This window comes from Amblyomma americanum, chromosome 1 (assembly GCF_052857255.1).
Source record: "Amblyomma americanum isolate KBUSLIRL-KWMA chromosome 1, ASM5285725v1, whole genome shotgun sequence".
NCBI lineage: Eukaryota > Metazoa > Arthropoda > Arachnida > Ixodida > Ixodidae > Amblyomma > Amblyomma americanum.
This window is the reverse complement of record NC_135497.1, coordinates 211,975,459-211,998,057: the sequence shown is the minus strand read 5'-3', so window position 1 is coordinate 211,998,057 and position 22,599 is coordinate 211,975,459. Positions and strand designations below refer to the sequence as shown.

Here is a 22,599-nt window from a genome sequence, read left to right as displayed (position 1 = left end):
AGGTTCCGCAATGTGTATGCAGCTCCGTTCACTCGGAAGTCATTTCATCTAGACCGGAAATTATCTGTATTGTAATTATGTACTTTCTGCAGTACATGAACATGCGTCTTCGTATAGCTTCTGCCCATAATGTTCACTGCAGATATAGCCGTCCAGGTGTCGAAGAAGTAAGTATTATGTACAAGGCTTTCCTTTACGCATATTGTGTACTGTATATGTACAAAGAATGCAGCTTAGAATGAAAGGGTGGTAAGTGTTTGGGTGAGTACAAGTACAGGGAAAGCTCGTTAATTCGAACCTCGATAATTCGAACTACTTTACTCGGTCCGGCCAAGCTCCATACAGATCTGTGTATAAAGAAGCCCGTTAATTTGAAAGCGAGTCGGTTCCGCTACGGATAATTCGAACTACGCGTCGCCCCGTCTGGGCGGCTTGGCACACAGCACATGGCCGAAAAAGCACCTGTGCGTACTTAGAGGCTGCGTGCTAAACAGGGACAGAAGATGGAACCAGATAAAATCGTGGAGGAGTGGGTAAAGCCTAAATGGCGTCATCACCACCAGCGCAGCGGAAGGCGGCGTGGGAGGGCACCGGTTGAACGTGGTGGTGGCTGCCTACCCTCTTTTCTGCACAGCCTCCGAAACTTGGAACTACCGTATACTCGCGTAATGACCCCCCCCCCCCCCTATTTTGTTGGCCAGAATTTACTTTTTTTTTTGTTTTCCAGCTGCCGTCCGCAGCGCAGACTTTGGCAGCGCGCCAGTCTGCCGCCAAAGTTCGGGAGCGCAGCGCACCAAGCTGCTGCCGCGGCTGCCGTGGATAATTAACATCATTTTTGTTATTTGAGGAGAGCTACAGCAGAGGGGTGGGAGGGAAAGGCGAGCGTGCGGACCTTGGCAGCGTGCCAAGCTGCTGACCGCAGCCGATATTTTTTTTCCCCCTATAATTTGAGGAAAGCTCCTGCAGAGGGGTGGGGAGAGGGGGGGGTGGCGCGCTCGGCGAACTTGGTAGAGCGCCAAGACGTTGTGCACTCAAGATAAAGCTTAAAAATTCGCATTAGACAGTCGTCACTGTCCCGTTTTTAACCTCGCAGTAAGAAACGCGCGCCTGACTTTGAGGGCCGGTGCTGAATTGCCGGGGATCTCTTCAGACTGAACGATGCTAAGCACTAGCGGCACGAACGCGTCTGACCGCGTGCTGTTGATGACGGAAGGACGGACGGAGATATATGAAATCTCGACCTTTCCAAAAAAAAAAAAAAAATCTGTTGGAAACTTTTTTCCCCATGTAATGAACCCTCCCCCCAAACTGATGTCAACTTTTCTGGGAAAAAGTGGGTCCATTACGCGAGTAAATACGGTAAATATTCGTTAATTCGAGTCCTGTTAATTCGGAAATACGGATAAGTTTCTGTCGGCACAGGCCCCAGATAATGCCCATGAACAGCTATGACTTCGGGTGGGCACTACAAATTAGGTGCGAAAAACTTTTTTTTTTTCCTTTGCGAGTGGTGTCCATTTTTCCACCCATCAGTCCCCAACAGAACCACGCGGTCAGCCGCGATCATGACGCCGGCTTTTAGCATCGTCCCCTGCAAAAGGCGCTTGCTGCTGTCGCGCGTTCCAATGATTGAGTGGCAGTAGACGGCGTCCGCCCCGATAGCCCATGGCACATCGCCCATGGCACGATAAGGCGAACATAGTGAAAACGAGGCTTGCACAACCAGACAAGCGCTGGCACTCTGCCAAGTTCGCTCCACCCCTATGATAGAGCTAACATCAAAAGGTCGCTGCGTAGCTTCTTGGCGCACTGCCAAGAGATGTGGACCGTGAGGGTGCGAATCAGAGGGAAGCATTAACGACTGACGCTTTTTTTTGTTTCAAATTCTTAGGCAAAAATCAAAGGTGGGTGGGTTCCTTATGCGACTGGGTTCGTTACCCAGTAAATACTGTACATATACTGTAATGCAAATGGTTCTTGCTAGTTTTTTCCAGGCCATTCGATAATTTGAACATCGGATAATTCAAACTTTTTTCCCGGTCCCGTGAAGTTTGAATTAACGAGCTTTTACTGTACATACGTTTTATTTTCATGGCAAACTACACAAATTGCACATCTGCACATTGCTGTCGGATCCATCTGAAAAAGCATAAAAAAAATCCTCATTTAGTAGTCACACAACACCAATTATAAATTTCATAAATACATTTCAACCATCCGCTATTGAACAATCGGCTTTCGCAGAAGCTTGCAAAAGCCATTCACTGAGAACCAAACCGTTATGATTTATTTCCCAAAATTCATTTCTCATAACAGTAAAAACCACAGGTCCAGAAAGAAGCAGACAAAATGCGCTTACCCGGGCGGCACTGTGTGCATGAAAGTCTTTACGGTTGTCTATTATTTTGTGCAAATAGAAAGTAGCTCAGGATGGGTGCCAGGCACAATTCAATGCAGATGCCTTTCACTACACAGTACTCAATGCACAACTTAGCGAGCAAGGAACATTGGAAACATCTGAAAAAGGCTGGATACTTGGCCGCAAGCATGATGATGATTGTGATTTTTTATGGTGCAAGGGCATCTGAGGCCAAAGAGTGCCATGGCACAAGGTAAGGTATTTTCTTCATCTCAAGGTGGGGCCAAAGACCCATTTCCCAAGCATTTCACCCTAAAGGAAGCTGAGAACCAGGCCAGGGGGAAGCTGGTACCCATTCTATCAGCGGTGGGTACCTGGCACTTGCCCACAACCAATCAGGGTCCGTATTCTGAGTTTGTGTCACAATAAAAAGCGTCATAATCTGCCGCAACAGGCACACCTGATTGGTCGAAATGCCGGGAGTGTAAGTGGCGGTTCGGATGCAGCGAAAAGGGTCGAAGGAACCGGACGGTGACATCACACACATAGCACATAGCGTACGCAGCAGATGCTCGACAGCCAACATGGCGGCGCGCTCTAAAGTGGAGCCTCTGGCTTCGAAGTGAACTCATCGACGTTACTGCGTTTTTCGGCCCGTGAACTGAATATAAACTGGGTACGGGACTTTCGCTTCGTCTTGTCTTGCCTATAACAAATTGGATGGACGATAAATTCGGCCTGTTTTTAATTTCTTTGGACGATTTGGTAGCTCCTAGGCCGAACCAGCACCGGTTTGTTGTAGAAATTGTTCTCTTCATTCAAATTGGATGGCCCCAAAATCACTGAGTTATCTCGTCTGCATATGTTGAATGATGTAACATAAAGCAGAATGAGCCTCAAATTTAGGCTTGTGCGAATAGTGCTTTTTTGGTTCGAAGCGAATAGCAAGTCTTGAATAATTTCGAAGCGAATATTTCGAATAGTAGCAAGTAAATAAAAAAAAACGGCAGAGGGCTAAGGTCTGGGATTTATTAAAAGAAAGTAAACAACTTCATTATTAATGAAAATCTACAAATTTTCGTGCAAAAACACTAGCTGTTCCACATGCTCGGGTTTGAGGTGCTCCCTTCTGCAGCTTACAGCGGCTCCCGCAGTCGAAAAGCCTTTCACTTCTTGTCTGGGTGGCTGGTATCGAAAGATACCTACGAGCAGCTGCAACCAGGGTCGGGTAAAGGTGGCCGCCCTTGCTTTTCCACCACACATGGGGGTCTTCGGACCAGGAAAGAAGGGGGCCCGGGCCTTCAAGTACCCAGCAACCTCATCCGAGATTGTATGGCTTGACTGATGATGTGCACGCGAGCTGAAGTGTGTAAAAGCACTTCACACAAGAGTCCCCTGATGGGTCTGCAGAGCAGGTGCTGTTCTCACTTGTTGCTGTACCATGTTGATCAACTGGCACAGTCTCTTCTGCTGCCGTTGTGAGTAGAGTGAACGGCCATTGCTTTGCGGGTCGTTCAGCGTAACGGACATCTTTGTATATGATAGACAAACATTACCAATGCAGGAAGGCACCACATCTTGATATCAGGGAACCTCGTCCTGATGCTACGCAAAAGGCTTGAGGAAAGCAATGCTGCCTCACCACCTTCGGAAACATGTTCAGCTACAACCACCTCGGTACACTGCAAAAGGGGAATGACTTGTGACAGCGTGGGATACCTGTCCCCAGAAAGTTCAGTTGTGGCATGGTCCAGTGGCTTCAAGACTTGCACTGCTGCATTCATAAGCTCCCACTCACTTGCGTTCAAGTTTGAAACTGCTTCAGATTCTGAAAGTTCTACAGTGATGGCTGTACGGAGCTTCACGGGCCTGGCCATCATGACATGCTCACTGTTCTATTGCGTCGGTATGTCTTGTATAACCTCGAGACGGTCCAGCTGCATGTTTCTCTGAATTTCCTGAAGCCGTCCCCTGGTCTCGGCACTCTGTATCTAGCCACAATCGCTCTGGCCTTAGCACAGAGCTACAAAAACCCTGACACTTCTCTTTTGGCATCACTGATACACAACTGAAGGGTGTGTCCGAAACACTGCACACCACTCAGGGACAACCGCGCTACTGCAGAAGTAAAGTTCCTTCCATTATCTGTAACGACAAAGATCGGCACAGTATCGTGGGCTGGAAGTTCCCATTCCTTAATGACACCTGCAATAAATAGCTCCAGGTTTTCTGCAGTGCGAGTGTCTGTAATCTCCGCGCAAGCCAATGCATGCACGTGTTGCACTAAGTCCCTGTCCATGACGTGACAAGTTAGACAAACGTAGTTGCGCAATGTCCAACCATCAGTTGTGATTGAAAGCGACTCCACTCCGCAGGCAAAAATGTCCCCGAGTTTCTTTTTCACCTTCTCTTTGCTTGATGCGTAGAAGTCCGGAATAATGGCTTTCTCGAGAACGTTGTCCGAGATGGCACGTCATAATCCGGCATAGCGAACTTCATCATGTCGAGGAAACCCGGTTCTTCGACAACGTTGTAGGGGTGCATATCACGAGCTTCGTTACGAAGTGAGCTATCAGTTTTGTCATCTGCTGGGCTTTTGGGGCCAACGCCTTCATTTTCGGCTTGAAACTGTCGGCTATGGATGGCTGTTGACCACTTGCCTTGCTTGCCCCCTTGAGCTTGGATGGCCTTTCACGTGCGTCCTGCTTCTCTTGGTAGTCCTTGTGCAAGTCCGGGTGTCTCCTTAAATGCGTTGCTTCGGTTCCCGGTGGAATCTTTAAAAAAAGTTCAAAATCGGATTGCTGGCCGCATGCAAGTCCCCCACGGTGCTGTCTGGAGTGATCCAAGGCGGCTGGGATTGATCAAATGCCGCCGCGGCAGAGACAGAGTAGCCCACCAAACGCAGTCGACCATACCACCACGCTGACGAGATAAGTTTTTGTACGGCTTCTGAGTATAGTTCCATTTTCCTGGCTTGGTTTGGATTGGATTGGAAAAAGTATTATTGAATCAAAAACCGAAACTTCCGAAAACGCCTTCTCCCTGCCGCGCGTGTCTATTCGTTCGAGCCGAATACTTCGAAATTTCCGAATAACAAAATTCGAATCGAAGCGAATATCGAATAGTGCATTATTCATTAAACTATTTGAAAATATCGAATACTTGTACAAGCCTACTCAAAATGCTTGCGTTTACTGCGTGTAAATGTGCATTTCCTATTCTAGAGCTATTAGCTGTTGGAGTGTCCTGTATCATGATCGTGTGTAATGTCTGAAAGCGTGAAACCACTCACGTGCACGGATGGTCAGTTGCCAGTGATGCGCTGCTACACCGAAGCGTTTGACAGGCCAGAGGTGGGTTTTTGGTGTCCCTTACGGTTCTTGATAGCTGCGGGGGTGTGGCTTTGCATCACTGAGCTCGCGAGTTAGCTTGCAAGTTTGCAAGTTAGTTTTAAGGCATCAATGGGCATGTGTGTGCTTCGTACCATGAAAACAATGAAACCTATGAAAACTTCGTCTCTGAAGCCTCCCAATGCATATACAGTAGCCGACGGGTTATTCGGACTCCAATAATTCGGACTTGTAGGATATTTCGAACCTCGATGAGGCACCATCAGTCGCCCCATAGAAGCGCATACATATTCCCGACGGAAATTAGTCCGAAAGTTCGATTTTTCGGACTAATTTCAGTCGGCTGTGGGCCAAAATCGGCTATCTTATCGGCTTTTTCTCCGGCGCAAAAGACGTCATCTTGGATTGAGGTGGATTTATGCTGCAGTTGGCTTGGCTTGACACACATTCGGTACCTCATTGTTGCCAGTAGAGGTCCCTGCGATCTCTGACACTTCGAGGTGGCAGCCGGATTGTCATCGCTGACAACTTGCTTTTGTCACCGACGTTGTCGCGGGCAGTTATTGCTTGTCCCATACGTTGAAAATTGGTTCTTGGGGGAAGGAAATTGTGCCGAAGCTATCTCACATCTCAGCGGGAAGGGATAAAGGAGGCACTGAGAGAAGAAAAGAAGAAAGAGGTGCCGTAATGGAGGGCTCCGGAATAATTTCGATCACCTGGGGTTCTTTAACGTGCACTGACATCGCACAGCACATGGGCGCCTTTGCGTTTCGCCTCCATCGAAACGCAGCCACCGCGGTCGGGTTGGTACTCCGGATCAGTAGCCGAACGCGCTAACCACTGAGCCATTGCGGCGGGTCTCATAGGTTCGCCATTTCGTCACTTGGGTTTCTCTGACCGCATTAACTGAGTGGCGCTCCGTCTTCACGAAGTTACATCTGTTTGCCGTTTTGTGATTGCGTCGGGCGGTTCCGCCGCTTTGAAAGAAAAGTGCCTTATCTTTGCGCGTGTTTAACGAGCGGTGTGGTGCACACTCGGGTTGTGGACAACATGGCCCCGCCGGGTCCGTCAAAGAAGCGTGGGAAGTATTCCAGCTAAATGCGGTGACCTTGCTGTCTAGCATGTACAGTGAAAGCACAACCTTGGCGCAAATCGTCGCCAGCAAGAGAAATTTTCCGCAAGGTAAAATCACTGACATTTTTAAGCCGATTTCATCTCAATAAAGTGATTTTTTGTACTTCACGGATTTTTTGGACTGTTCGATTATTCGGACCATTTTTCGGGTCCCTTCGAGTCCGAAAAATCGGTCGGCGACTGTATCAAGAGAAACCCAGTAAGAAGATTTTAGCTCATTCCTTTTATTTATTTGCAGTGCCTGCATAAAATGAATGAGAAAACGTTAATTACCGTCTGCACAACCGTCCGATCACAGCACCAATTTACATTTTACATTCAGCCATGTTGCAGATGGCAAGTCGTCATGGTGTCTTGGTTCAGCCCAGCACAAAGTGCGCATTGTGGAGCGAGTAAGTGCATGCCTCAAATTTTCCTCTCCGTTTCCTTTTCCTCAAGATAAATGCAAAACGCCGTGTTGCGCGAACAAGCTAGCTTCCTCTTATTTACCATCGGCGATCGACGGCTGTAGATGCCGCCTTCTGTCACTGAAAAGCCATGTGTGGTTGCATTCAATATTTTCTTCTTCAAGTACACCTTCGGCCTTTACAGTGCAGAAAAGAGTGCCTGAACTATATTGTTTGTATTTGCTGAAGTCAATTGGGTAAATAAAGCAGCTTTGATATTACTTCTTTACAGTGGAATTCGATGCGCAACCAAGCTTGTGGCTGAATGTTTCTTCTGTCACATTCTTTTTCTCGGCAAAGAGCAAAAACGCAGCTGGACAGTTCGCTGCGGCAACCGCAACACAGTGACATCCTGCCAATGCTCACAGTCGCAACCGAACCGACATCCGCTTCCGGTTTTCTGACCAATCAGGTGTGGCCGCTGCAGCAGATTATGATGCTTTTTATCATGACACAAACTCGGAATACAGCCCCAGGAAGCGCACTTCCCCCAAACCTATGTTTTCACTCATAGTTTCCATTATCTCAGCATGTGCAAGAAAATGTACTAATATCTGATGTCAGTGAAAATGCAGTCACATGTACCGGTTACAGCTCACTAATGCATTCCAATATCTCTGCAGTGTGCCTCACGAGGAACGGATGCTCAAGTTTCCAGAAAGGGCTCTTTGCAAAAATTTAACCAAAGGCCGTTGCCATGTGGACCCTTTCAAAATGATGACCCAGAAAGATGAAGTGTCTTCATGTGTCTGATGCAAAAGAAGGATGAAGGCATGAGCCTTTGTGCTTCTTGAACAGCTGATACAGTAAAATACCACTTGAACGAACTTTATTTAAAGTATTCAGTTGTACGAACTTTTTTTAAAATCTTCACCGTAGCCCCATTAAACCCAATGCAAACACCCTTCAGTTTAATGAAATTCAGTGCAGTGCGCATTTCAGTTCTACGAACAGTTTCCGAGGTGCCATGCCATGTCTCCTAGGTCATACTGAGCACTTCAACAAGTACAAACCGCCCTTTTTGCCGCGCTTTTTACGTTGAGAACCGCGCCGACCGCGCTCCATTACCGCCGCCATTTAGCGATGAACAGGATTGGCTACCTAAGCCGTAGCCAGCTGAAGCCATTGATGTTTTTTTTTTCGCGTTTAGGGCGTTTAGTTGGCTCCACAGCCACAGCTAGCCATAGCCACAGGCAGCCACAGCTTCAGCTCTAGTGGCCCTACTAGGCCTATACATCCTAGCTTCGAGGAAGCGTGTGCGTGCTGGTTAACCATGAGCGGCAAACGAAAGCGCCTGACACTCGACGAAAAGCGGGACATTTTACGTAGGCTAGACTCCGGGCAGCGTCAAGGTGACATTGCAAAGGCATTTTGGATCCCTGCATCGTCATTGTCTACGATTAAGAGCCAGCACCAAGCAATCGCGGCCGCATCGGAAAGTGCGCAGCTCAGCCCTTCCCACAAAAGACTGTGCACTGGATATTTCATGAAAGCCGACGACGCTGTTGCCACATGGGTAAAGGATTTACGATCCAGGAACATTCCAGTTTCAGGACCCATGATTCAAGAGAAGGCCATGGAATTCGCCGCGCTTTTCGACGTCAGTGCATTTGACGCAAGCAGTGGATGGTTGCATCGCTTTCGGCTGCGCTACGGAATCGTATGGAAACAAGTCTGCGGTGAAGCCAGCAGCGTGGACACCTCTGCTGCAAGCACATGGCGGGAAGAAAAACTACGCGATGTCATCGGCGGCTATAGCCCGGACGATGTATGCAATGTGGATGAGACCGGGGTATTTTACCAACTGCTCCCGAACAAACCCATGTGCTACAAAGACGACACGTGCAAAGGTGGAAAGCACTCGAAGGTCAGGATCACGGCATTGTTTTGCTGCAACGCATCGGGTACGCATAAGATGAAACCTTTAATCATCGGTCGCTACGCCCGCCCAAGGTGCTTTAAAGGGCTTGCATCGCTTCTGTGCGATTACGCCCACAACTCAAAGGCTTGGATGTCGCGTGATGTGTTCGCAAAGTGGATTGTAGGCGTTAATGACGGGATGGCAAGAAAGAATCGCAAGATTTCGTTACTTTTGGACAACTGCTCAGCACACTTAGTCGACACACGTCTCAGTAACATCACAGTCTAGTTTCTGCCGCCCAGCTGCACGTCAATCCTGCAGCCTCTTGATCTAGGCATCATAAAAAATGTAAAGGTACACTACAGGAAGTGGCTTGTGCAGCGTATTCTGATAAATTTAAGAATGCAGAAGCCTGACGAGATTAATGTGCGGCAGGCAGCAGAAATGCTCACAGGAGCTTGGTGGAGTGTGAAACCAGCAACAATAGTGAATTGCTGGCAAAAAGCAGGTCTGCATGCAGCAAACTGGACTGCTGTGAACACCAATCTCGAAGCAGAGGACCATGGCACTGATGAAGAGAACAGTGAGCCAGATGGCTGGGCGGAATTGTCAGAAAGGCTAGGTGCATACTCCTCTTTTGAGGAGTATGCCGCCTGTGACACCCTGGTGGAGACAAGCGCCGCACTCACTAAGGAAGATATTGTAGCGAATGCATTACCTGAAGAAGGCGACAAGGAAGATTCGACCAATGATGACGAAGCACCAAAAATATCTGCTAAAGAAGCACTAATCGCCCTGGAAAAAGTTAAAGCCTTTGCTGCCCAGCAGACCGCTGTGCCAGAGAAGGTCCACGAGTGCTTAGACACAGTGACTCAGTTCACAACTGCTGCAGTCCTAAGTGGGAAAGTGCAGCAAAAGATTACAGCGTTCTTTGCAAGTTGCTAATTAGCGGAACTTGAGCAGAATGACAAATAAATGCCTTAATAAACAATTTAACAACCAGTTTTTTTTTTTTTTACATAACGGCAACAAGCTGCCGCACACTTAATATTTCAGTTTAGTGAACTTTCACGTTAACAAACTTTTCCCTGGGGTCCCTTGAAGTTTATTCAAGTGAAGTTTGACTGTACGTTTTTTGCTGGTAGTGCTTGATGCAGCTTCAGTCTCCTTCTTGACATTTTGTGATATAATTCCACATCTGCGAAAGATCTCGCTAGCAAACATTTTGGCACTAATGGAGAAGCGAAAAGACCCATATCCTAGGCCTTTTTAAGTGACACTAAAGGAAGGCTCGCCTTTTAGGGCCATTGATTATGAAGAGGTCCATGTGGCAACAAACTTGAGAGAATTTCTGCAAGGGCTCTGTGTTCCGATGCCTAAGAATTTCTCATGAGGTGCCCTGTAGATATATCACACCACCTGAGTGAGCTGTTACCGGCCCTATGAGTGCACTGTCACTTGACATCAAGGGTATGTACTTTTCCTCGCCACATGCAGCAATGATGTATATGTCAAGCGAAAGCATAAAAGATTTCTAAGAAGTGCACTTTCAGATTGCTTGCGGAAGAAAGCACGAGAGTCTGGCCATGCTCAGCTGTTACCTTTGCTTCTTGCTCGAGTTCTACAGTGAGTACTACGTAATGACAGAAGGTGTCTGCATCAACTCATGTTTAACACCCGTCCTGTGCGACGTCCGTCTTGCATTACATGACAGGCAACTTTATAACACCCTTCATGCCCAGAGTGTCATCAAGGTCAGTGTGTTCTGTCAGCTTCCTGGTCCTTTGGTTTGTGCTGTGTTTTCTACTCTTAAATTATTTACTGCCTTCATTCTCCACTCCATGAAGCCTGAATGTGCTAAACTGCGCTGCTCCATGCGTCGTGCAGTAACCTGGCCATTTTTTTTCATACGTCGGAGGCACTAAACCCGAAAGACATGCTTACTATATTCAGCAGACAAGTGTACATGTGAGACACATCATTAATAACCAATTCTCACAGTGGTATCTCGTGCAAGAATATCTAAATACTACCCAACTGTTGCTTAAATTTTCAGATACACTCTTAGATTAAAAAGATAATTTGGCTACATAAGCAGAAGCACAGCACCAAGGTACTCACCAATTGCCTGAAGCACTGTACGCAAGTTCTTGTGCCATCATGAATACAGTACACTGTCCACGTCTTCATCATGCCATGCCACTTCGGTAGCAAACTTTTCCACTAAAAAAAAAAGGGGGTTTTGTTTATGTTAGACTGGTCATATTTAATTTCACTATACACTATGTACTTCTCATTGTGCTGCCCCAGACTAAACAATACCAATGATCATCACGCTTTGAATTATGTCATATATGATCACCAAATTTGGTGTAATTAATATGTTCTTAGAAATTCTGATTGAAATAAATCTGACAAAATATTGTTTCAGAAAATCTGGCGCAAGGAAGAAGGATGCTAACTAGATAATCTGGACGAATGTTTTAAGTTGCACGCAGCATCGGCACCCTTGCACACAAAATGTACAATTTCACGGGTTTTACCTTTCTGAATGGAATTTCATGCTGCAAACATCTATGTAAGAAAATTTGAACCTTCCATTCTGCATAAAAGAATGAAAATTCCTGTTTTTTTTTTTTTCACAAGCCTCTGCAAGTACACAATTCAGTGAATCTACTCTACAAGTATGTGAATCTATCAGCACGAGACAGGGACGAGAAAGGAAACACACAGGCACTGACTCGCAACTGAAGTTTATTGAAGTGAACAGGAAGTACATAGAAAAGCCAAACACCACAAACCACACAATTACACATAAGCAACATCACAACATAAGTAAAAGATCACCATTAACATTCCTCTTATCTAGACAGTCCAACTGTGTGTTAACGCTATGGGCAGCACACTCACGCATTCGTCACCGAGTCATAAGATGTGTCTAGCCTCGATAATTTTACGGTTAATCTGCTCTGAACATATCGCCAAACTGCGTGTTGCCGAAAGGAATGGCTAGCAGCCTTCACATCCCTTGCAATGTACAGATAAATTAGAACCCCTACCAATATCCAAATACCTCTTGTGCTCCTGTAGTCTTACATTGATACACCTTCTAGTTTCACCAACATAAACCCAACCACATGATAATGGTATCCGACACACCACATACATTTTGCAAGGCACATATATGTTGCCATGTTTCACTCGACACATGTGCTTTTCCCTAACGAAATTCACAAAATTATTAAGAATTTTACATATTGTAGACAACCTGCTACGGGCCGACAACACCATTTCTACGTCATACCTTCTGGGCACATTTTTCAAATTTTGTGACAATCTATGTATGTACACTAACACAGTCAGTCTTTTGGCATCTCACCGGCTGGCCCCGGCCTAATCCTGCCAGTCCCTGCGAAGGAGTTTCAGCTCTAACAAGCTAAAGAGAAGAATGGGGCAGCATCAAGTAACGAAGACAGCAGGACAGCACACCCACACGCAAGTGCCAACCTTGGAGCAGATACAGAATCCAAGAGCGCGTGCTTGACATTCAGCATTGACAGTCAAGGAAACGAGGAATTACGGATTTGAACACTCAAGCTTGAACGAGCCCGATCCTTGGCTGCCAACGCTGAATGTCAAGCACGCGCTCTTGGATTCTGTATCCGCTCCAAGGTTTGCACTTGTAAGTGGGTGTGCTCTCCTGTTGTCCTCGTTACTTGATGCTGTGCCATTCTTACCTTTAGCATGTCTAACCAACTTGCCCAATCTTATATGCTCAGCTTTAACAATTTATTGCACGCTCCTGCAATACCATGGTTGGGAAATCATGCTTTCGTTAGCCTTAAAATCTACTCTTGCAAACCAGTTGTCACGCTGTGAAAACATGGCTTCACCAATACCGAGCCTAGACTTGACGACGCAATGCTATCTTTCACTAGCTAAGAATGGTGCGACCAACAGTCAAGTAGCTGCTTAACACTCCTGGGTGAATATCGCTAGCACACATGGCGTGTGCAGAACATCAAGGTAACGTTCAGAAACCGCAGCTCTTTTTGTTGGGACATTTCCTCCAAGGTAAACTTAAGACAAAGGCCTTGCTCCTTAAACAACTTCACAGTAGTATGTACAGGTCCCACACTATCGCAACCTTTGTAAAAGGCCGGAAAATCATAGACGTAGCAAAAGATTTTCCCCCCCCCCCCCCATGCAATTTCTTGGCAATCATTCCATCCACCCTGCTTAAGGAGGGACACGGCCCTTGAAAACCGAAAAATCGCGAAAAAGTCGAATTTTGGAAATGTGCATATTCCGGCAGTATGTGCCATTAAGGGGGGACACTGGTCTTAAAGCTATTTTCATTATTTCTATGCCAATAATAATGAAATTTAACTACATTGCCCAGTTTTTTGTGCTGATTTCAAATATGCCTTTCTTTTTTTTCTAAGCTAGTTATTACCCAAGTTACATCACATTAATTAGTCATTAATTAGAACCTCACTACAATGAAAATGGCTCGGCAAAAATTAATTTTTTAAACATGGCTACATAGCCTAATGAATAGAGAATGCAATGTTCAAGGCAGTTTTTCCATTTTATCCATGTGTGTAATTTAATGAAACTTTGAACATCAACGTTCAAAATGTGCTTGTCAAGCATTCAAAAGTTTGCAAAATCATTAATTTTTGAAGCCTGATAGGGGAATTCTGTCTTGAACATTGCAACCCCTGCACCTTAAGCTTCCTTTAGCAAAAAAAATTACATCTCTATCTGCTCTAGATGCAGAGATATCATTGTCCCAAAACAGCCGGGTGGCAAAAATTTGCAAATTGAGAAAAATGAGAAAAACCCAAATGGGCCACAATTTATTGAATATTCATGATGATATCTGCATATTTATATTTCCTGGGGGCTAATAAGCACCAGGCATGTAGTCTGACTGCTGCTTGTGGGTAGAGTGCCGCTTTTGCAGTGCCCGTTGCACACTTGCAGAAGAGGCCCGTTTGCGCATAGACTCGGTTGTTCGTCGCCTGTCCTTCTCAGCCATCCTCTTCCTGTTACTTAGGCCAAGGTTAATGTCCAGCTCGCTGAGTATTTGGGAAGACGCTTGAAGACTGCCTGCATTAAAACGGACAACAGCCTCTGCAACAGCGGCTTGAACCGCAAATAATGATGCATGGCGCTCCTTTGGTGCCAGTGACCATATTAGCGAGTGCAAACTCTCGTTGCTGTTTTGAGTTTTTCCTCGCTGGCAACGCTCCAGCAGCTTTCGGTCTGCCAAGCGCTGATATATTGGCAATAGTGCCTTGCACACATGCAATGGCAAGCTATATCTGTGCTTCGGAGTGGGCTCTCCCTTTGCTGCGGCAGCATTTTGGCGGCACCATGAGCTTGGGCTTGTTGGGCACAGGCTGTGATTTGACACATTATCATTTGATGTAACGTGGTGATACGTGGCCATCACTGCCTGCTGCATTGCTTCGACATCTCCGGTGTGAGACTTCAGAGCCCAGCTGTAGTATGCAGTCAACTTGTTCACAAGGTCGCCCGTGAGCTTGCCTTTGCCACTGAGGCTCTCTGTTCCCTCGCCTTTGTGCTTAGCAATCACATTGCGCAGGGCCGTGCCCATGCGCTTTTGCACATGGTTTGTGCAGTCCTCTTTCTGCACTTTTATAAAACCATACACATCAGCCTCCTGCAGTGCCAGAAATGTGCGGCTATCTCCATCACACAAAACTGTCGTGTATCGAAGGCCATGTTTCTCTAATGACCTTTGAAACATGACAAGTGCAGCCTGCACTTCCATCTCGCCAGATTTTTTTTCCGTGTTTTTCTGACACCTGTGGCTGCTCTTCCATGCCTCATACGATGGGTCACTTTCCGTAGGCCCGCGCTTGCACCCCGCACAGAAGTTGCTGAACACAACATAGTCTAGTACAAGTCCAGTGAACAGCTCAATCACTGCGGCCACACCGATGTGCGATGAATGACCCCGGGTCATCCACGAACCGTCGAACGAGACAGCGATATTTCCAGGGTTGTCCAAGTGCAACTCTGTGTAGAGCTCGCGAACGGAACGGGCGCTGTCCATCATCACTTTTTCGGCTGCGCGTGTTGTCGCGGGCGTCAGCTTGTTTTTCATGTAACCTTGCCAGGTTTTGCTGTGAAGCCCTCTATGGGAGATATTCATTACTGCAAAGACATCGTTCAGTGCGGTTTGCCGATTTCCCGTACTTTGCATTGCCCGTGCAGCAAGAATATTAACAGTAAATGGACTTATTTTTTGGCTCCCTTGAGCGCGCGGCGAACTCCACGCAGATGAAATCTCGTCGCAGTTCACGCACAAGAGAGCGAGCCTCACGGCTAAACCGTATTCACGATCACCTTTAGAAACGTCCACGTTTCCGCCACACACCTTGCACTTGACGGCACTCAGCAGTTCGGTGAAAGATTCCAGATTCACAATAGTGAACGCAGTATCGTGTACACTGCCGTTGGCGTCTCGAAGCGGGCGATCGTCGCAGTTGCCGATGAAATCCTGTTTCCTCTGCGTTGCTGAAGTCGAATCGAGAGCTTGTAGCTTTTCTTTAGCTTTCCCTTCGATTTCGAGCAATTCCGAACGCTGTAGCATCCTGGTGTCGCAGCGTATGCGGCCGCTGTGCGTAGCTGTCGCCGAGCTCGTTAGGCTTACGTCGACGTCCGCTGACGCCGCTTCACCGGCCGCTGGCTCTTGCGCATTATCGGTGCTTTCCGATGATGCAGGACGTGAAGGAAGGTTGTTGACTCGCTTATTTCTTTTCCTCTGACCGAACTTGTGCCGCGAGTGGAATTTAATCGGCGACATCGTTGTGCGTCGGTCTCGCTTCTTTCAACAAAATGGCGCCGGGGACGCGTCTGCCAGCGACCAGCAGCAAGCCTAGCAGACGAAGCATGCGAGAATCCGCCAATGGGAGGGCTCGTTTCAGTCACGTGCTTATATCAGCGAATCGGACCTCGCGCTTTCTTTGTTGTTTGTGCTTCTTTTTCTCCGCGGCCATTCAGGGCATGCAAGCACAAGCCGCGGGAAATTGAAGCGTAGAGAGTCTTCTTTCAAACGAGACCAAGATGGCTGCGATCGGCGCGCTGAGACGAGCGTTCCGGGGAGTAGAAAATGCACCGTTTTTATCGTCTGCTCATGCACAAAATCAGGTGACGCGGTGATTTACATTTCGTAATACGGCAAAAATATTGATTTCTGGGAGACAAAAGTTTGTGAAACTGGAGATTAATAGTTGTAGATTCCGAAAATGCCATTTTCGAAAATTCGACTTTTTGGTCATTTTTTGGTGCCAAAGACCCGTGTCCCCCCTTAACTACCTTTTCCGCAAATATGAACGACTAATTCGTCGTGAAAGTACTTCACATTAAATATCTAACAAGCCGTGGCGGCTGCTGAGCTGCGAGAGAGTCCTGAATATACCCCAACTTCAAGCGGACGCTGTTCCTAAGCCAGAGAACGAAGTGCCGCCATCTTGGTCTTGTTTTGCTAAAAAATTCTTGCTCTTTTTTTTTTTGCCGCCTTCTGCGGCGGCAGCATGGTGGCAGAGTGGCTCGCTTGTGATTGGGGCACTCAAAGCTCCTTTCGAGTTTTCCGCCTTTGAAATGCAAGGCTGCGACTGGGCGACGGCGCGCTCCTGGAGAACAAGGGGGATCGCGCGGCCGCTATTGGCTGCTGCGCGCACTGACGCAGGGGTCCCCTCCGGCCGTGGCCGGCGCCTCACCACGGCCGCCCTGGCTCTCTACTTTTCTCGCTGTGATCGCTGTTGCCGCCGTCTTTACGATCTCTCGCCGTGCCGTCCGAACAGTTTCCTGCAGACTGTTGACTATGGCGCAGTCAATTACGAAGCGTCCAACAAAGCTAAAGACATTACAAGCGTTCGGTGCGCGGAAGCGTGCTATGAAGTGTGTTCTTTCGGAAAAGCGTGCCGCCAACAAGGACTGTCGATGCTTCCAGCCGCGTAACTTCTACATCGCTACTAGACAGCGATTGCGTCGCCGCTTCTAGCGATGTACCAGCAGCTTCATCGGTGCAAGAATGCGTTGCTTCAGGCATGCCTTGTGTACCGAACGCATCAACCTCGGCGACTGCGACCTCCAGCTCCTGTCTCGCATCTACCCCGAGGCGTGACAATGCATCGCACGCCGTTCACTTGAAAACAAATTTCCTGACGTCCGAGAAGATCGAGATTCTGGCTGCATCTCGGGAGCCACTTATAGGAGTTCCATAGGGTTTTTTTTTATTCTGTACCTAAATAAATTTCAGAGGGCAGGTCAAGCTCGTTTATTGAGATTACTGTGTATGGAATCTGTCATAAGCAATTAATATTGGCTGATGAGGTCTAATCAATGACACTAAATTCAGTGCTATGCTAAAATTTTTCAGCAAGGAAATTCACCAAAAGGGCCTTGTCTTGCACTGCGGTACCTAACTAGGAATAACCATAATGAATTTCACAGTGACAGCACTGTTTTCAAATTCTCCAGGCCTGGAGAAATAGACCTATGTGAACCATTTTGATATGCTCCTGTAACTTTAGAACCAGTGTGCACAGCTTCATGAACCTTAGTATTTCTTCAAATGTTTGTGTTTTGAGTCTACCCTGAAAATTTCATTCAGATAGCACAAGAAACAAGAAAGCTTGTGTTCTCGCAACCTTTGAGGGCTGTTTTCTCAGAATGTATTTTTTGCCTGGCGGGGCTGCTCATTCTGGCTGCTGCTCGGGAACCGCTTATCGGATTTCCATAAGGCTTTTTTTATTCCGTACCTGAATACATTTTTGAGAACAAGACAAGCCCGCTTTCTCAAGTTATTGCTTCTGGAATTTGTCATAAGCAATTTAAATATGCCTAATGAAGATCTAGTTTATTGACACTAAATTCAGTGCTGTGCTTAACTTTTCCAGCAAGGAAATTTAGAAAAAGGGCTGTCTTGCCCTGGGGCACCTATCCAGGAATGACCATAACGAATTTCACAGAGCCAAACCCATTTTCAAATTCTCCAGGCCTGGAATAAGAGACCTATGTGAACCACTTTGATATACAGTCGCCGACCGATTTTTCGGACTCAAAGGAACCTCAAAAATGGTCCAAATAATCGAACAGTCCGAAAAATCCGTGAAGTACAAAAAAATCACTTTATTGAGAAAAATCTGCTTTAAAATGTCGTTGATGTTACCTTGCGGAAAATTTCTCTTGTTGGCGACGATTTGCGCCTGTATTTGCGCCAAGGTTGTGCTTTCACTGTACACGCTAGACAGCAAGGTCACCGCATTTAGTTGGAATACTTGCCACGCTTGTTTGACGGACACTACGGGTCCATGCTGTCCACAATCTGAGTGTGCACCACACCGCTTGTTCAACACACGCAAAGATAAGGCACTTTTCTTTCAAAGCGGCGGAACCGCCGGACGCAATCACAAAACGGCGAACAGATGTAACTTTGTGAGGACTGAGCGCCACTCGATCAACACGGTCAGAGAAACCCAAGTGACGAAACGGCGAACGTATGAGACCCGCCACGGTGGCTCTGTGCTTAGGGCGCTCGGCTACTGCTCCGGAGAACCCGGGTTGGAACCCGACCGCGGTGGGCGCGTTTCGATGGAGGCAAAACGCAAAGGCGCCCGTGTCCTGTGTGATGTCAGTGCACGTTAAAGTTCCCCAGGTAGTCGAAATTATTCCGGAGCCCTCCATTACGGCAGATCTTTTTTGTCCTTTCTTCTCTCAGTCCCTCTTTTTATCCTTTCCTACCGAGATGTGAGATAGCTCCTGCACAATTTCCTTCCAAACAACGAATTTTCAACGTATGGGACAAGCGATAACTGCCCGCGACAACGTCGGCGACAAAAGCAAGTTGGCGGCGATGACAATCCGGCTGCCACCTCCAAGTGTCAGAGATCGCAGGGACCTCTACTGGCAACAATGAGGTACCGAAAGTGTGTCAAGCCAAGCCAACTGCAGCATAAATCCACCTCATCTAAGATAGCGCCTTTTGCACCGCCGAAAAGATGGCCGACTTTGGCCCGCAGGCGACTGAAATTAGTCCGAAAAATCGAACTTTCGGACTTTTTAGATCCGAAATATCCGTTGTGAATATGTATGCGCTTCTATGGGGAGACTGACGGTGCCTCAACGAGGTCCGAAATATCCTACAAGTCCGAATTATTAGAGTCCGAATTACACGTCGGCTGCTGTACTCCTGTAACTTCGGAACCAGTGCCCACAGCTCCATGAAACTTGGTAGTTCTTCAAATGGTCGTGCTCTTCGCCTACCCTGAATATTTCATTCAGATATCTCAAGAAACAAAAAAGTTGGTGTTTAAGGGTAGTCTCCCCCCTTAACTATGTTAAAACCCAACCAATTTCTTCCTTGGTTAGGAAAGGATCATAACATCAGCGTATGCACGAGACACAGCTGCACCATAGCCGATTTAATGACCAATTGCACAGAAGAGGTTACCCAAACGAGTGGGACAACATTCTACATAAAAAAAAAAAAAAACTCAGAGGACAGTTACATGTGTGTACCGCGAATGTTTTAGCATTAGCTGTGGGGTGAAAGTAAAAACTTTTTGTGATATTCTGGCCTAAACTACCAGGTTCTCCTCCGGTGTTCGAGTGCATGTACTCTGACACGTGCTACCTCATGCCCCATGTCTCTCCCTCACAGTCTCGCCGGCTTTCTTACAACACATACCCTGTCGGCAGCCGGCCACAGCAGTGTCCTGGCACGTTGCCAAGCTTGCCAAGTGAGCCATTGCCGCTGGCGCTCTCGTCAAAATATAAACACACCATGCTGTTACTGGCGCAGCATCCTGGCATATTGCCATGGCGTGCACCCCAGATGGCATCAACGCCGATTGTATTGGAACTGAGGCACGAGCTAAGAAGAGCTATGTTGTCGTTGGCACGTCTCCTTTTCTTCTGTATTATGTGAGTGCATGCACAGCGGAACCTTTATATTTTGCATGTATTGGCAAAATAAAACCAGTTGTGAGTGCAGCGATTGTCCGTGTCGTCAGTGTTTTCCTTCCATTGCGTTTGTCTTTTTTTTTCACGCTGCAGTTATGTCGAAGGGAAAGCACTGAAAACATTCTATCAGAAGAGGCGATTTTCTGGTGGCGAAGAGACCACAATCAAGCTAAGGCAGGTCGGGCAGGAACCACCACCGGGTGCAGACAGTTCAAGCAGGAAACTCCTGCCCGGCCAATAAACGGCAAAACAATGGCAAAGCTTTGGAATTTTGCAAGTGCACCAACAAATTTTGACCCTTTCAGCGACGCTCTCACGCAATGATGGGCATGGAGGTATTAGAAGGAAGCCAGCAGGAAACGGAGAATGTCACTACCTTCTTCACAAAGGGACGTTAGTCAGGGCCACCGAGATCAAGGGTCAACCATTAGCCGAACACATATTTCAACTCAAGCAACAGACCATGCACTTTACATAACATATGATATATATTATAACATTTTTTTTTTCGATTATTCGGAAAGGACCACCCACCTGACCCCGTGGTTGAACACTGTCGTTTCTCAGGCAGTCCATCTCGTGGTTGCTGCGGTCCAGAGAGTGCACTCTCATGGGGGTGCTCGGAGAAGTTTGCTGGCTGCCATCCTGCCTCTCTGTAAATGTGCCAGCGCCGTAACACACAGTGGTCAAACAATCTCTAAAACTAGCCTTTCTTACGGTGGTCACGAGAGACTTGAAATGGCCACAGGCATTCCACTGCTCTATTCTAAGGTGTTACAACACTGTACAAAAATGACACCAGGTCGCCTTGTCACCAGCGTTCTAGCAAACAAGAAGTTTCCGCTTCCCCATCCTATGCTAGATACCCACCTCTCAGCTTTGCCTCCAGTTCGGCAACCTTGCTCTGGAGTTCCCGATAGCCAGGGGTGCCGGAGTGTCCCCGTGGCCACACCGCTGTTCAAAACGAAAAATGAACACCAAAAATCTGTCAACAAAGCTTGCAGATACAGTACTGACAAATGGGCCATAGCTGTTGCACAAACTTTTCACTACGAAATAAATGTGATCGTGATCTACTAGTGAGTCAGATTATATTCTAATTTTATTAGACTTAAGGGGAGATGCATGTCTTAGAACAGTCAAAAATGGTCAAACAATCGATTTTGAGCAAAACTCATTTTCGGAATGTTTGACCCTTCAAGCACCTATTCTCAAATTATTAACGGTAAATTTGGTTGGGAAATGCGATAAAATATGCTTTCAATATGCCACGGCAGCCACGAAATGTCCCCAAAAAGGCGAAATTTGTTTGAACTTCCCACGCATGCCGCGGACGCTGCAGACGGCCGATGGCCGCCATCTTGGGCTTGGTTTGAAGCTGTTTTCGTTGCGCACAATTTGCGATGTCTCAAAATGGCGTCGCTCAAGCAAAATGACTGCCCTGGCTGGCTTTCCGAAGACCGTTTCCGGGTCGCTGATTGGCTCGCGCATGGCGCGCTTTTCGCGCCTGCCATTGGCTGGAGTAACCGGCGCGTCATTTTTTTTTCTTTCGCTTTTGCGCTCACTAGCGTCACTGCCGCTTCATGTGCGTCTGCGTTTGCGCTTGTTTTTTCTTGATGCGCCATGTTTCTGCTTTGTGCTGGGATTTTTCCCATGCGATCAAGATGACGGGAGACAACCGACTTAAACCGTGCATGCAACGAGCTTTTGGAAGCCGTAAGCAACGGGCATGGTACAGCATCGGCCACAAGTGCGCTGTCGGGACCTTCGCTAGAGCCGGTGCCGGACTCGCTGGATCTGTCTGGACCATCAACCACGCTGCTCGCTGACGACACTGCAGGACCGAGTTCCAGCTCGAATTGATTCCCGGATTACGGTACAGTTCGTGTTGATGCCACATACTACTCTGCGGCGGAGCAGGCGCAGTTTGTTGAGTGATCGGCGAACACGAAGTCCCCTCTGCCGGAAAACTTAGCGACCCAGCGCAAGTTTGAACTTTTTGGCGCCAGCGCGGAGTGCCAGACCGATGATACTGGTACCGAGTTCGTGATTGTGGACATGAAAGTTCTAAACAACTTTATTGCGCAACCGAAGTGCGGAACCTGCGGCGCAGGAAGTCTGACTTTGAGCAAGGCAACAGACAAGGAGTATGGCTTAGCTGTAAAGCTCCAGCTCATCTGCGGTAGCTGCACTTGGAGAGGAAGCAATTTTCTTCCCAACAAGTAAGTGGAACTGCCAACATAACTCCCTTCGAGGTCAACATGAGGGCCATGAAGGGAATACAGACGATAGGCAAAGGCTTGACTGCACTTGCAGACTTTTGCGCCTGTATGAACCTGTCACACCGAGGTCTGCACCACAAGGCCTTTCAGGGACACCTGAAAACTTTGTGAAAGCCTGCGAGAGCACAGCGACGGCAAGTGAAGCTGCCAGTGTGGCAGTCAT

At 47.4% G+C, this 22,599-nt stretch overlaps 1 protein-coding gene across 1 annotated transcript; it reads right to left on the bottom strand.

Annotated features, from left to right (window-relative positions):
* Positions 1–261: 261 nt before the first annotated feature.
* Positions 262–21,645, bottom strand: LOC144115660 (uncharacterized). The gene is made up of 5 exons (XM_077650116.1): positions 21,477–21,645; positions 21,025–21,108; positions 20,689–20,807; positions 11,272–11,373; positions 262–2,139 (listed from the first exon to the last, which is right to left on the bottom strand). The coding sequence occupies exons 1-5, from the start codon at positions 21,643–21,645 to the stop codon at positions 2,068–2,070; spliced, it is 546 nt and encodes a 181-aa protein (XP_077506242.1). The 3' UTR covers positions 262–2,067.
* Positions 21,646–22,599: the final 954 nt, after the last annotated feature.

Bases quoted from the DNA above. Each gene is read 5' to 3' on its own strand.
- LOC144115660 (XM_077650116.1), bottom strand. From the start codon at position 21,645: ATGCGCGAGCCAATCAGCGACCCGGAAACGGTCTTCGGAAAGCCAGCC. The intron at 21,109-21,476 runs GTGGGAAGTTCA...CGTTTTGAACAG, and splicing joins CTGCAGCGTCCGCGGCATGC to CGGTGTGGCCACGGGGACAC. The intron at 11,374-20,688 runs GTGGGTGGTCCT...TTTTTTTTTTAG, and splicing joins GTGTTCAACCACGGGGTCAG to TGGAAAAGTTTGCTACCGAA.